The sequence below is a fragment of the Amblyomma mixtum genome, chromosome 10 (genome assembly GCF_055824585.1).
Source record: "Amblyomma mixtum isolate Tamu chromosome 10, ASM5582458v1, whole genome shotgun sequence".
NCBI classification, from domain to species: domain Eukaryota; kingdom Metazoa; phylum Arthropoda; class Arachnida; order Ixodida; family Ixodidae; genus Amblyomma; species Amblyomma mixtum.
The window spans coordinates 118,121,496-118,135,887 of NC_143021.1; the positions used below are offsets into that span (position 1 = coordinate 118,121,496).

Sequence of the window (14,392 nt, forward strand, 5' to 3'; positions counted from 1 at the left end):
CAGCTGAAATCTAATGAAATTGTGAGACGAACATCGCTAAGGCACCCAGAAATGATCGGCCAGGAGTGCAAGACAGAAAAGCAGGCACTATGTAGCAGTGAACGGTTAGACGGAAATTCGTTTAGTCAGGGATATGTTGGAACGAAGCAGTAAAGTCATGTAACAAGCCAAAGTCGCTCAGGCTGCGGTAATTCAGAGTTCCACATCCTAGAAACAAGATGAAGACGAGATACCCTCTTTTGGTACACCCGGGACGGAAGTTCCAGCTTCCACGGCTTATCCCCTTTCATGGCAGGCATAGCATTTCCAAAATTACGCAGACGGAAATGACCGTCTGTTGTATCGTGGCTAGGCGCATGAATGTCGGGAATTGTTGTCTAGGGTAGAAAACATTTTAACTATGCTTTCCTAACTTTCGTTCAGTATTAAAGCCGAACATTCTCTAAGTTAAACTTGTTGACGAAGTGAAAGAGGCACTATTAAAAAAGCTTAATCTCCGCACACCACAGATCACCATGGCACCGCTACGATTCCGCAGCAGAATCCAGATTTCGGGTGGAACTGCACATAGCTGTGGGGAGTGGCGAAGGAAAGAAGTGGCATGTGGCGACCGTGTGAGCCGTTCGGCGCATTTGCACACTATAGGGGGCATGCTCGCTGCATCGAGGTAGTGTTCCTGTATACGTTGCGGCACCCTGCTGCACATAACACCCGGAAAGGGGAGGGGAAGACAAGGCTGAGAGCCAACTCATTCGGGCTGGATACCTGAAGCGCGCTGTGAATGAAGAACAAATGGGGGCCAAAGACGTGCACGTAAAGTCGCGCTTGCTACGACCTGCAACGCGCCGGCAAATACAGCAGTTAGATTTGTACTTCGTGGATATTGAATGCGCCTTCACAAAAAAAACAACAAAAAACTCCGCCCTTTAAACAGGTATACCACTGAGGCGCTGTCTGTGCGATATACACCTCAACCGTGCTTTAAGCGAAGTGGCGGTAGTGACAGGTTCGTTGCTTAACGAGGCAGTTCTTGCACGTCGTACAAACCCTCGTCACGGCTCCCCCTTCTTCGCCCCACTCGGACGCCGCCAAACTCAACGTTTCACGCATTTGCTACTTACCGGCGTCAAGTAATTTAAGTGCCCTAGTCTTTCACACACGTCGCACACATACCCAAACAGATTGTTCACATAGTCGGCCTGAAAGGCCCGAGTCGCACTAGCACTTTCACTGAGTTTCACCGTATAGCCTCTCGATCGGCGAGTCTTGACATCGTCTTGAGGCTACTGCTGGGAGGCCCCGGCACGCCGCTCAGCCTCCTGACGATGCCGCTTTGCTAGGCGTTCCTCTCGTTGCTCTGGCGTCTCCGCTGCGCGCTAGGCCTTAGCCTGTTCGTTCTTCCTCTGGTTAACCGCTAACCTCCAGGCAAGCACTTCGGGATCCACCGAATTCAACTTTTCCGCTCTTCTGCGCCGCTCAGCAGCGCCTTTGCTTCCCTTCTCCATGGCTGTAGCGTGGCTGTCGTTCCTCATTATCCTCTCCTTCTTCTTGTCAGTTCCGGCACACCAGCTGTGCAGCTGTGACGTCACTCGCTCCTCGCGCATGCGCAGCTTGGCTCATCCACGCTCACGCGAAACTGCTCATCCACGGCCAGTGTAGCTCACGCTACAAAAGTCCATCCTCAGCCAATAGACAATCCTCCCATTGAAACTTGCTCTTTTGCCAATAAGGGACTTTCCCGCCATCGTTCAGACGTAAGATGTCACAGCGCAAACGAAAAGTACAAAATATCAAACACATGCCTCACTGTAAGCTGCCGTGGCTAACCAAAAGATACTACAACGAGAAGAGACAAACACAATTTACAACACACGTGCCACTGTCGGCCGCTCTGGCTAGCTAGCAAGAAGGAAAACAAGCACAGCGCCAGTCCACCCGAGCCGTTCTGTCGTCGCCTCGTGTTTCGAACCAACTTCGGAAAACTAACCATCCCTCACTCACTTAGGGCGAGAAATACAAAACCCGCACGTAGCGCCGTTTTCAGTCTTTCCCCTTTTGTCGGCGCATTCCTCTGCTCCCTTTCGGCGGCACTCCTCACACTCTTTACCACGACGTACGCTAGTTGCGTTGTGACAAAGAGATTGAATTATATACGGCTTTTGATTCAATAATTGAACATTTCTGTCGAATAAGCGCAGACTCCCGCTCTCAACAGTCTATTGAGTGAAAAGAGAAATTGGGTAGGATTTGGACTATTCCTTCAGTTCTTTGCTGGCTCCTATGAATTTCGGGTTGCCATTTGGATCGTTTCGAAGACCCCTCCTGTGGATCAGTGTGTTGCGATGGATTATTTTCTATATCGCGTGTGATAGCTGTACATGTCTCGCCCATGCGTGTTTAGTGTTCTTGTTTCATCCGTGCCTAACGCAGTATTACAAACGCATTTAGGGCTGCACTAACCCTTCTCTTCGGTGAGCATCTTTTTCCTGGCTTTTACTACTCATTATGAAGCAATAGATGGTGCATGCTTTGTTCTCTTCTGCTATTCCTTGCGGTTTTCTGCAAAAAAAATGTCTGGAGAAGGTTATATGCCGGAAGCCAACAGTCACCGTAACGAAGGAACATAGGGGATGTCTATTTTAATTTGTAGCTTTCGTCAAGGGGAGATTAATAAAAGCAGGAGAAAAATAAACCACATGCCGCCGGTGGAATCCGAATCCACGACCTCCGAATTTCGCGTTCGGTGCTCTACCAGCTGAGCTAACGAGACTTTATTTCCTGTCTTGTTCATACAATACAATCAAGCACATGTAACACATGCCGGTAGGTCCTTCGCATGGCGTGCATCCATTAAAACCTCTTAATATTGCACAGATTATCAACAACGGGAAACCATTCAAGGGGGTTCAGGTTGTACTCTGTACCCTTCTCTGATTAAGCCAATACTCGCTATAAAGTTTTCCCGGACTGGACGTATGTCGTGGTCCGCGTGAAGAAATGCCATTCGTATCTTCCATACACTCTGCAGTGCCAGAAGCATGAACGTGTCTTACGGAATGCGATCTTCACATTCAACTGGCAAGATGCGGATCCCATAACTACTATGGGGCTGGTCTTTCTTCAAGGTATGCTGGAGGATGTCCCAGTGGAACACAGCGTCCCAACAGTCTATGAACATGTACTCAACAGTTTACGGTTATTTGCACAGTAAACAGTTTGTTTTCCCTGAGACATATATAACTTTATCAGCTATCCCCAGTTTTACTGGTAGGGTTCCGGAATGCAGAAGGGGTAAAGATGTCTAAACACCTGGCCTTACGATCATTTTTTTAACCTTTGATAGTACGTCCTGTCCAGGACCAGAACTAAACAGCGACCTGTACATAGGTATCGGCATCATTATATGAATAAGGCCTTTATACATTTTTTTTCTGTTTTACAGTACACTGTTTAAAAAAAAACGCGAGCTCAGAATTTCAGCTGCCTGCACAACTTCACGAAGGAAGCCAGTAATACGGCTGCATATGTAATCGTTTGAGGATACCGCGAAACCTTGCACGTGATTGCACAAACGTAGCTGGATGACATTGCGCAAAAAAAAGTTCTGGTCGCGAAGGAAAAGAAAATGTGACGGAAGTTGTCTTATAAACAAATGCGACAAGCCTACGCCTCCGACTTGAACAAAACGGAATAAATTCGCGCTGGAATGAAGAAGATGATACAGCACCGCCACCAACGACGACAAAGCGATCCGCCGAAGCGAGGCGGATCGGCTAAGTATTGGGTGGCTTGTCCTGTTTTTGTTTTTCCCCCTGCGCCTTTGCGCATTTTGTCTTGTGTAGATAACGCACGCAGTTCGCTTAATTGAGTTGATGTCTACGCAGTCTGCCGGCCGGGGGAGCTCCCCCTGGTCGGCTTCCCTATCGCCTAATGAGATGCCTCTGGAGGCTTTTCAACGCACAGGCGTCCGCAGCATTCCTGTGGCGCTGGTGCCGAAGGATGGTGGTGCCATCAAAATGTCCAACCCAGGGACTGTTCGAGCTGCTCTCCAGGCAGCCACGTCCCTCTATGAGGAAATTTCTGAGGTGAGACAGTTTGGACGCGGCGGGATACTGTGCCGTTCTCAAGACCTCTCCTGCGTAAAGGATCTTCTAAACTGCGCATCCTTTGGATCTATTCCGGTTAACAGCTTTATTCCTTCCCATCTCGCCTGCACAAAAGGTCTAGTCCGTGGTGTCGACTCCTGTATGTCTCCGGTGGAGACCCTCGACCTTCTCTCCGCCGCAGGCGTTGTTGCTGTGTACAGATGTAGCCGGGAGGTGAATAATGTGCGTGTACCAACCGAATCAGTCATTGCCACTTTTGCGGGTACTTCCTGCCCGTCAGAAATTAAAGCTTGGCCTCTGATCTTCCGGGTTGATCCCCTTCCATCAAAGCCACTGCAATGTAACAACTGCTGGCGATATGGTCATAGTGCTGGTGGTTGCAAGTCCACCTTGCGATGTTGCAATTGCGGCAATGACCATGCATCGACTGCATGCACCGAACAGGAGGTCAAGTGTTGCCTTTGCGGGGGTGATCACGCTGCAAATTCCATGGATTGCCCTTCTCGGGCTCAGGAATCTCAAATTGTTGAGTTAATTGACCGCAAACGCTGTTCGCGGCGTGAAGCCATAACCGAAATTAAAGAAAGAGCGCACGGCTATGCGGGTGTGACAGCCCGCTCAGGTGTCGCCCTCGATGCATCTGTCTCGCAGGCCATAGTGACTGCTGTAGAAGCCTCAATGACGAAAATGATTGAAAAGATTGTATCAACTGTCACAGAGAGCATCTCAAACGCTCTCGCTACGCAGATTACTCAGGCCATGCAATCTGCAATATCTTCTCAGATGACACGATTGCCATCGTTGCTTTCTCAACCTTCATTATCGGTCATATCGCCACCCCAGGAACCAGTTAGTCCTGATGCTACTGTTATTAGCTCCGGCGTTTCGAATGATGTCCCAGTCACTAATGATGCAGAGTTGATGGATACAGATACGCGAGTCCTCAAACGCAGTGGCTCCCATATGTCTAACCCGTCTTCTCCTCAAAATCCGAAATCAAAGAAACAGCAGCTGGGCTCTAAGCCAAGGGAAAATATTTTGCGGCAGGCAGTTGCTGCTGCTCAGATTGCGCCACCATAGGGGTGTTACGAATACTCCAGTGGAACTGTCGGTCACTCATTTCAGCTTCAACAGATTTACTTTACCTTTCATCACAACTTAATCCAGACATAATCATTTTGCAAGAAACTTGGCTTTCACCTGAAAGACATTTCCATTTACAAAATTATTACTCATTTCGCCAAGATCGCCAGTCAAGAGGAGGGGGGTTGCTCATTCTGGTTTCTTCAAAATTCTGTCACAGGGCCAAAATTGTTTTCCAGTTCTCTTCTCTAGACTGTGAGATGATGGCTTTAGACTTTGTAATTCCAGGGTGCTATCCCTTCTCATTAGTTAATGCTTATTTTCCTAATGGTGTGCAGGATTCAAGGCCTCTAGATCTTCTACTAGTCAACTGCCAGAAGGCAGTTCTTTTGGCAGGCGACTTCAATTCGCACCATGTATCGTGGGGATATAAGACAGATCCCTGTGGCAAACGCCTTTGGGATTGGGTTACAGGTAACAACCTTATGTGCATGAATTCAGGTTCGGCGACCTTTCTTCGGGCTCAAGCCGTATCTGTATTAGATTTAACTTTCGCAAGCCCTTGTGTTACTGTTCAGAATTGGTCGACAGTTGATTGTGGTACATCTAGTGATCACATACCTATTATTTTTGAGGTTAATTGCCGCTTAACTCCAGCGTCCTCGCAGTTGAGATCATATATTAATTATAACCAGTTCCAGGTTACTTTGCGCTCTACTCTTGCGTCAGCGTTAAGTTCTGAAGACGAACATAATTCAAAAGAGATTTGCTTGGCTATTGAGGAATGCCGCAAAAAGTCCGAATTCCTGGTGCGTACATCCAAAGGGACCAATTCAACAAGGTGGTGGAATGCAGACTGTACGCGGGACTACAGACGCAGAAAGGCTGCATGGAAGAAGCTCCTCCACAATAAGTGCCCGAAAAATTGGCATGATTATAAGTTTATTGCAGCCACTTTTAAACGCACGATTTCGCGAGCTAAAGACGATTATGAATCTGAGCGTTTCGAATTCCTGACAAAATCAGGAAACCGACGTGCACTTTTCAGGTTTTTACACTCGCGGAAAAAGATACCGGCCCCAGGTAATTTTCCGTCATGTGTCTTGACTCCGCAAGAAGCAACAGACACCATTGAAACCATTGCCAAAGGATTAGAGCTGCGTTTCTCGTCTGCACTACCTTTGCACTCCGTGTGTGTAGCGTCAGTGGATCAGATTAAGCTTGTCCCTCAGGTTACCCTTTCAGAACTTTCGCCTATAGTGCTGAGGTTACCATCAGCTGCTCCTGGACCTGATAGGGTAACGTCAAAAATGATAAAGATCCTCTTTGAGGAGTATCCTAACTCTTTACTACAGCTAGTAAATTATTCCATCAATCATGCTTGGATTCCTCCTGAATGGAAACTCGCCAAAGTGATTCCTTTACCTAAAAATAATGGTGGCGGCTATTCTCTGGAAAATATTAGACCAATTTCATTGACATCCAATGTGGTTAAATTAATTGAAAGGGTCTTGCTTCTACGTGTTTCGGAGTTTGTGGATAGTGAAAATATCCTCAGTCACTGTCAAATCGGTTTCCGTCGTAAATGTTCAATTTGGACTGCCCATGTTGACCTCGAGAGTCGAATCCTCCTTGCGCGGCGTCAAAAAATGCATGCTGCTTTGGTTACATTAGATGTAGCCAAAGCTTACGACAGTGTGGAACACACCATATTATTGCAAAGACTGCAGACTCTGCAGTTTCCACACTACTTAATTGCTTGGATCTCGGCGTTCCTAGATAACAGGCAGTTTTATTGTACACTCCATGGTGTCAACTCTGGATGGTATAAACAAACTAGAGGTGTTCCTCAGGGGGCAATCCTTTCGCCCATACTCTTCAACATTCTACTGAGCTCAATTCCCAGTCATCACGAAATTCGCACGTACGTCTATGCGGACGACATTGCATTTTTCTCGGCTGCTCCTGACATTCAATCTCTATACGTGCGTCTGCAATCGTACCTGAACTTGCTTGAGAGTTGGTTGGGTGGCCTACGTCTCACTTTAAATGTTAACAAATGCGCTACCCTTGTTTTCCAACTCCAAGATCCTGTTGCTCTGTCTCTAACTTACAAGGGACAAATTATTCCCCAAGTTAAGTCTTTAAAGTATCTTGGTGTCATTTATGACGACAAGCTCACATGGCGCTCTCACATTGACCATGTTGCAGCGAAAGGCACTCGTGCTGTGGGCATGTTGCGTAGATTGAGCAATCCCCGGTCTGGAATGCGGAGAGATGCACTTTTAATGATTTATGTTATGTACGTCCGACCAATGTTAGAATTTGGATCAGTGCTGTTTTCTGGTTCAGCTGCTTACAAAATTCGCCTGCTTGTTCTTTTAGAGCGGGAAGCTCTACGGTTGTGCCTTGGCCTCCCTAAATTTGTAGCTAACGACGTGCTTTACCTTGAAGCTCGAATTCCACCTTTAGTATCTAGATTTAAATTTCTCACTGTTCAGACGTACCTCAGGATATATGACTCAAGTTTCCACCGTTCCTCGTGTGTGTTTTGTTGCCAGCCGACCTTCTTTTTTGGAATCCACTGGCCTCGATTTCATACTCCGCAGGTAGTACTGGTACAAACTTTACTTCACCCGTTAAATGTACTCCTGTCTGACATACTTCCGACACAGAAGAGTGGGCCTTCCGTGAAAATTGTCTATGATGACATTTTCCCGAAAAATGCGAAGCATTTAGCATCAAGCATTTTAAATGGTTTATTAGAAGACCATTTACAAAGCCTACCTGTTTCCATCATGATTGCTACTGACGCTTCCCAATGTGATGAAAAGGCAGGAGTGGGAATATATTGCCCGCTTCTGGATTGGTCTTTTTCTGTGCGTCTTCCGGATTTTACCCCAATTTTCCAAGCGGAGTTTCTGGCGGTGGTGCTTGCTCTTCGGAAACTAGACCCTTCTTTCTCCGCAGTGGCTGTCATTACTGACTCCTTTTCTTTGTGCTGGTCCCTTGCCTCAGCTACGGATTCTCCAATCCTTAACACCTTCTTATCATTACTGCCTCCCCATTTGAGTCTTTTACATATGATATGGGTACCGGGTCATAGCAGTGTGACAGTCAATGAGGTGGCTGATAGCCTGGCAAAAGCGTCCCTCAATGGCCCCGTGCTACCTATTCTCCCGGCTACAGCGTACATCACAGCAGCGAGGTTTCGGAGAAGAATTTTGTTAGGCATGACATCTGGATCAATTTTAAGATCTGATGATTTTCTGCATCTTCAGTATCCGTGGAGCAGGAAATCATGCCATTCGCGACAGCTTGAAGTCTCTCTAACTAGGCTGCGCTGCCGGATCCCTCCCTTAAATTTTTATTTGCACAGGTCTGGTTTGGCGCTTTCTCCCGTCTGCGCATTCTGTGGTGAACAAGAATCAATAGACCATTTTTTGTTGTTTTGTCGACGCTTCACCATGATGAGACGTCGATATTTAGAGCATCCACTGCAACAGCTTGGCCTTAGTTTGAGCAGCCCGATCATATTGTCATTTGGGGCCACCATTCTCGGTTACAGCCACAGGTCTGTTTTTACCGCCATTCAAAATTTTTTACTGGAATCTAAACGGCTGCCTTGCTAATATTTTATTCTTTATTTATTTATTTAATTCTTACACATCATTACATTTTATTCTTCTATCCCCTGTTACTGTTATTATTATTTTCATTCATTTATTTCTTAATCAACTCCCTCTGCTAGAGATCTTGCTGAGTCCTGCTCCTGCGTGCGTTATGCTTGTCCTGTTTTTTTTTGGTCTTTCTGCTTTCTCATAAAGATTCTCTTCCCCAGCATTCTGCTATTTCTATTTATTACTTAATTTATCTATATATTTTTCCCCAGAAAACAAAACCAAACAAACAAGGAAAAAATCTCAAAAACTCTCTATGCACCCCTTTTCTTGGCCGATCCCCCTCTGTGGGTATGCGCCATCCTATGAGGTGTACAACTACAACTACAACTGCCGCTTGTGTGCCGGTCCCTCGCCTCGCTCGTTCTTAGACTTCTTGCGCCAGAGTCTTCGTCGCCGGCGCTTGAAGGTGCCAATAAACCGCTCTACATTTGGTGGAGGTTGCTGCGGTCACCTTTTCCCATCACCGTGGACTTTCGCAGTCGCACCATCCCGATGTCTAAGGCCGGTCAGCAGCCCCCCAGTCAACAGCCAGCCCCCCCGCCGGAGCCAGTCATCTGTTCCGGTGCCGTCAGGCAGCGAGACCCCGCTGTTTTCAGCGGCCACAGCGATCAAGATGTGGAAGATTGCCTGGAGTCGTATGAACGGGTGAGCCGCCATAACAACTGGGACGACCGCGTCAAGCTCACAAATGTGATATTCTACCTGAGCGACGTCGCTAACCTGTGGTTCCGAAACCACGAGGCCGACATTCCCACCTGGGCCGTTCTAAAGACCACCCTCGCGGAGGTTTTCGGTCGTCCCGCCGTGCGGAAGCTGCGCGCTGAGCAAAGCCTGCGTGTCCGAGCTCAGCACACCAATGAGACTTTCACGAGCTACATTGAGGATGTAGTAGACCTTTGCAAGCGTGTTGACCCGGCTATGACCGAGGCTGAGAAGATCAAGCACATCCTGAAAGGCATCGACGACGACGCCTTTCAGATGTTGTTGGCGAAGAGCCCCACCACCGTTGCCTCGGTGTACACCCTGTGCCAAGGTTTCGATGAGTTGCGCAAACAACGCCTTTGCGCTCGTCGCTCTCCCCCACCTGCCGACTCCATCTCCGGCCTAGGCATCAACAATGAATTACTCGCTACCATCAAAGACTTCGTGCGGGACGAGGTAGCCAGGCAACTCTCGCTCCTATCGCATCAACACCCGTCACCGCCCGTCATCAGTCCTGAGATCCGGCACGCCATCACGCGGGAGGTCGCCGATGCACTTCCTAGTCTTCGGCAACCGGCACCCTTGGCTCCCCAGGCCGGTCTTTTCCCAATCCAGCCCACTCCTGTTGCCGCCCCGTTGAGCTACGATCCTGCAGTAACAGTGCCGCCTGCGCCCGCACCCGTGCCTCTCACATATGCCGACGTTGTCAGAAGACCACCGCCGCCGCAGGCCTATGCATACGCTCCTCCTGCGGTGTCTGCGCCTGCTGCTCCCCGGCACCGTTTCGCGCCCGTTGCCTACAATCCTTGGCGCACACCTGACAACAAACCTATCTGCTACGCCTGCGGTCGTCCCGGCCACGTCGCGCGCCTCTGTCGACGTACTCTGCCTGCACCCCTACACCCCATGCCGGATTACCCCGCTACGGATCGCACCTTTCGCCCATCTTTCGAACCACCCCATCGGGGCACCTCACCTGATCGCGCTCATGGTCGTCAGCCCTACGTTTCCCACCGATCGCCGTCCCCTCGCCGCCGCTCCTTGTCGCCCATGAGGCGTCGCACCGTCACCGCCGATTCGGAAAACTAGCAGCCGCAGTTCCTGGGGCACGAACTGCGCTATCATCGCCCTGTTCAAGTCCTCGCCTTTCACCGCCAAATCTTCTTGACGTGTTTGTGGACGGCGTACCGACACTTGCGCTTGTGGACACTGGGGCCACCGTTTCTGTGATTAACGAAAACTTCTGCCGTTCGCTTCGAAAAGTTACGACCCCATCTTCTGGACTCTCCCTCCGTACAGCTAGCGCCGAGCCCGTTCATCCTTCTGCCGCTTGCACAGCCCGCGTCGTCATCGCCGATGTTTTATACGTTGTCGAATTTTTAGTCCTCCGTGCAAGCTCCCATGACGTAATCCTTGGCTGGGACTTTCTATCCCGCCATAGCGCCGTCATTGACTGTGCCCGTGCGCATGTCGTCTTTTCTCCGCTCTGTGATACACTTTTCGACGCACCTCCGATTCGCTGTGATGATAAGCTTGTTGTTGCCGAGGACACCGATATTCCCCCTGAGAGTGCTGTGTTCGTCCCTGTGTGCGCCGCCTCTGTTTCTGACGCCACCGTTCTCTTCAAGCCTTCCACCCTCCTTGCCTCTCGCCGACGTCTCTCTCTTCCCTTCGTCGTCATCGACATTCACCACGGTGCTGCCGCAATCCTAGTCTCCAACACCTCATTCTCTGCGTTTCCCCTGCTTCGTGCCGAGTGCCTTGGTCATTTTGAAACCGCTGACTTCATCTCTTCCTTGGACACCGATGCGCCCTCCTCCAGTCTCGACCTCGCCGCCCTCACCCCACGTGGCGCTCCTCCCGATCACCCACTGCCTTCGGACATTTTCGACCGCTCTATTGATCCCGCCCTCGACACAGCTCAACACGCGCAGCTTCTTGTCCTGCTCAATCAGTTTCGCTCATCGTATGACCACCACTCCTCTTCTTTGGCCCGTGCGACCACTGTCGAGCACCACATTGAAACTGGTACACATACTCCTCTCCGCCAGCGCCCCTACCGTGTGTCCCTTCCCGAGCGCCGCCTCATCGCTGAGCAAGTGGACGACATGCTACAACGCGGCATTATTCAGCCATCTGCCAGTCCTTGGTCATCCCCAGTTGTCCTGGTGAAAAAGAAGGATGGCTCGATACGATTTTGCGTGGACTATCGCCGGCTCAACAAAATTACGCGCAAAGACGTCTACCCGCTACCCCGAATTGACGACGCCCTTGACTGCTTGCAAGGCGCCGAGTTCTTCTCATCTCTGGACCTTCGTTCCGGCTATTGGCAAGTCCCGATGTCTGCGTCCGACCGTCCTAAAACGGCATTCGTTACCCCTGACGGCCTCTATGAATTCGCCGTAATGCCTTTTGGTCTGTGTAACGCTCCCGCCACGTTCGAACGAATGATGGACAACATCTTGCGCGGCCTCAAGTGGAACATTTGTCTTTGCTATTTAGATGACGTTGTTGTGTTTTCGCCCGATTTTCCGACGCATCTCCAGCGCTTGCGCCAGATATTGAGCTGCCTCACCCGTGCTGGCCTTCAACTTAACCTCAAGAAGTGTCACTTTGGCGCGCGGCAACTGACAATACTCGGCCACCTCGTATCCAAAGATGGCGTCCTACCTGATCCTGACAAACTCCGTGCTGTGGCTGACTTCCCTAAACCGACCTCTACGTAACAGCTGCGCCGATTTGTGGGCCTCTGCTCCTATTTTCGGCGCTTTGTCCCTAATTTCGCCTCTATCGTCGCGCCCCTTACGAAACTCCTCAATGGTCCCGCCGACCTGTCTACGTGGGACTCTGCCTGCGATGAAGCTTTTGCTACGCTCCGTCGCCTTCTTACTTCGCCCCCTATTCTTCGGCACTATAACCCCACTGCTCCTACTGAGGTGCACACCGACGCAAGCGGAATCGGCCTCGGTGCTGTCCTGGCCCAGCGCAAGCCCGAATTTTCTGAATACGTTGTTGCGTACGCCAGCCGTGCTCTCACCAAAGCAGAGTCGAACTACACCGTGACTGAAAAGGAGTGTCTGGCTGTAGTGTGGGCTCTCACGAAATTCCGCCCATACTTATATGGCCGCCCGTTCACCGTCGTTACTGATCACCACGCCTTGTGCTGGTTGGCCTCCCTCAAAGATCCCTCAGGACGCCTTGGCCGCTGGGCGCTCCGTCTTCAGGAATTTGATATTACCGTAGTCTACCGGTCGGGCCGCAAGCACTCCGACGCCGACGCCTTGTCACGCTCGCCACTGCCCTTTCCTGCGCCCTCTTCCCCCTTATCTGATTCCCTACTCGCAGCGCTCACTACTATGGACATGCCCAATCAACAACGCCAGGATCCATGGATTTCGTCCCTGCTCGCTGTCCTTCGTGCCCACTCTACGTCCTCCTTCCCTCGAGCTCTTCGTCGCCAAGCTTCCCATTTTGCCATCCGCGACGATCTCCTCTACCGCCGCAACTATCGACCGGACGGCCGAAAGTGGCTCCTCGTGATTCCTCGACACCTTCGGTCTGAGATCTGTGCGCACTACCATGCCGACCCTCAGAGCGCTTACGCTGGATCTCTAAAAACCTACGAGCGACTACGGCAGAGGTACTACTGGCGAGGCATGTACAACTTCGTTCGTCGCTACGTTCGCTCCTGCACAGCCTGTCAGCAGCGGAAGTCGCCACCTCGACCCTCGACTGCCCCGTTACAGCCATTACCGTGCCCGGCTCGCCCTTTCGATCGTGTGGGCATCGACCTATATGGGCCGCTCCCCTTCACGACCGCCGGGAATCGATGGATTATAGTTGCCGTGGACCACCTCACTCGGTATGCTGAGACCGCTGCCCTACCTGCGACCACTGCTCGCGACGTCGCCCTCTTCCTTCTTCATCACTTCGTCCTGCGTCACGGCGCTCCGCGAGAACTTCTCAGTGACCGCGGCCGTGTTTTCTTGTCTGAAGTTGTTCACGAGCTTCTCGATGCGTGCCCTCAGTCCACCGTACCACTACTGCTTACCACCCTCAAACTAACGGCCTCACTGAACGATTCAACCGAACTCTTGGGGACATGATCGCCATGTACATTAGCTCCGACCGCACTAATTGGGATCAAGTCCTTCCGTTCGTGACCTATGCATATAACACCGCATCTCAGGCAACCACCGGCTTTTCCCCTTTCTTTCTTTTATTCGGGCGCGAGCCATCCTGGCTCCTGGACACCATCCTTCCCTACAGCCCCGACAGCTCAGAATATACTTCCCTTTCTGACATTACCCGCCATGCTGAGCAGTGCCGCCAGTTGGCTCGCTCTTTCACCGCCGAACGTCAAGGACTCCGCAAACATGAGTCCGATCAAGACACTCCCGCTGCACACTTCTCCACTGGATCATTGGTCTGGCTCTCTGTTCCGGCTGCGTCCAAATTTTCGGCCAAGCACATTGGTCCCTACCGTATCTTAGAGCGTACGTCACCTGTCAACTATATCATCGAACCGGTGACACCTTCTTTGGAACATCGCCGCCGTGGTCGCGACGTCGTTCATGTCAGCCGCTTGAAGCCTTATTACAGCCCTCTCGTCGTCTCCTCGCCCTGAGTCGCCAGGATGGCTCCCTCTTTCCGCCGGGGCAGTTGGAATGAAGAAGATGATACAGCACCGCCACCAACGACGACGAAGCGCTAGCGCCGCCCGTAGGAGGCTCGTGCTGGTCCCTCGCCTCGCTCGTTCTTAGACTTCTTGCGCCAGAGTCTTCGTCGCCGGCGCTTGAAGGTGCCAATAAACCGCTC

The 14,392-nt window shown here is 50.7% G+C and overlaps 2 protein-coding genes across 2 annotated transcripts in view; one reads left to right on the forward strand and one right to left on the reverse strand.

Moving 5' to 3' along the window:
* LOC149326770 (uncharacterized) overlaps window positions 1-14,392 on the reverse strand; it is a 249,310-nt gene that overhangs the window by 216,141 nt on the left and 18,777 nt on the right. The gene's annotated exons all lie outside the window — the stretch shown is intronic.
* LOC149326772 (uncharacterized) lies at window positions 3,936-11,546 on the forward strand. The gene is made up of 3 exons (XM_089563417.1): window positions 3,936-4,085; window positions 7,865-8,666; window positions 11,530-11,546. Exons 1-3 carry the CDS (start codon window positions 3,936-3,938, stop codon window positions 11,544-11,546), a joined length of 969 nt encoding a protein of 322 aa, XP_089419543.1.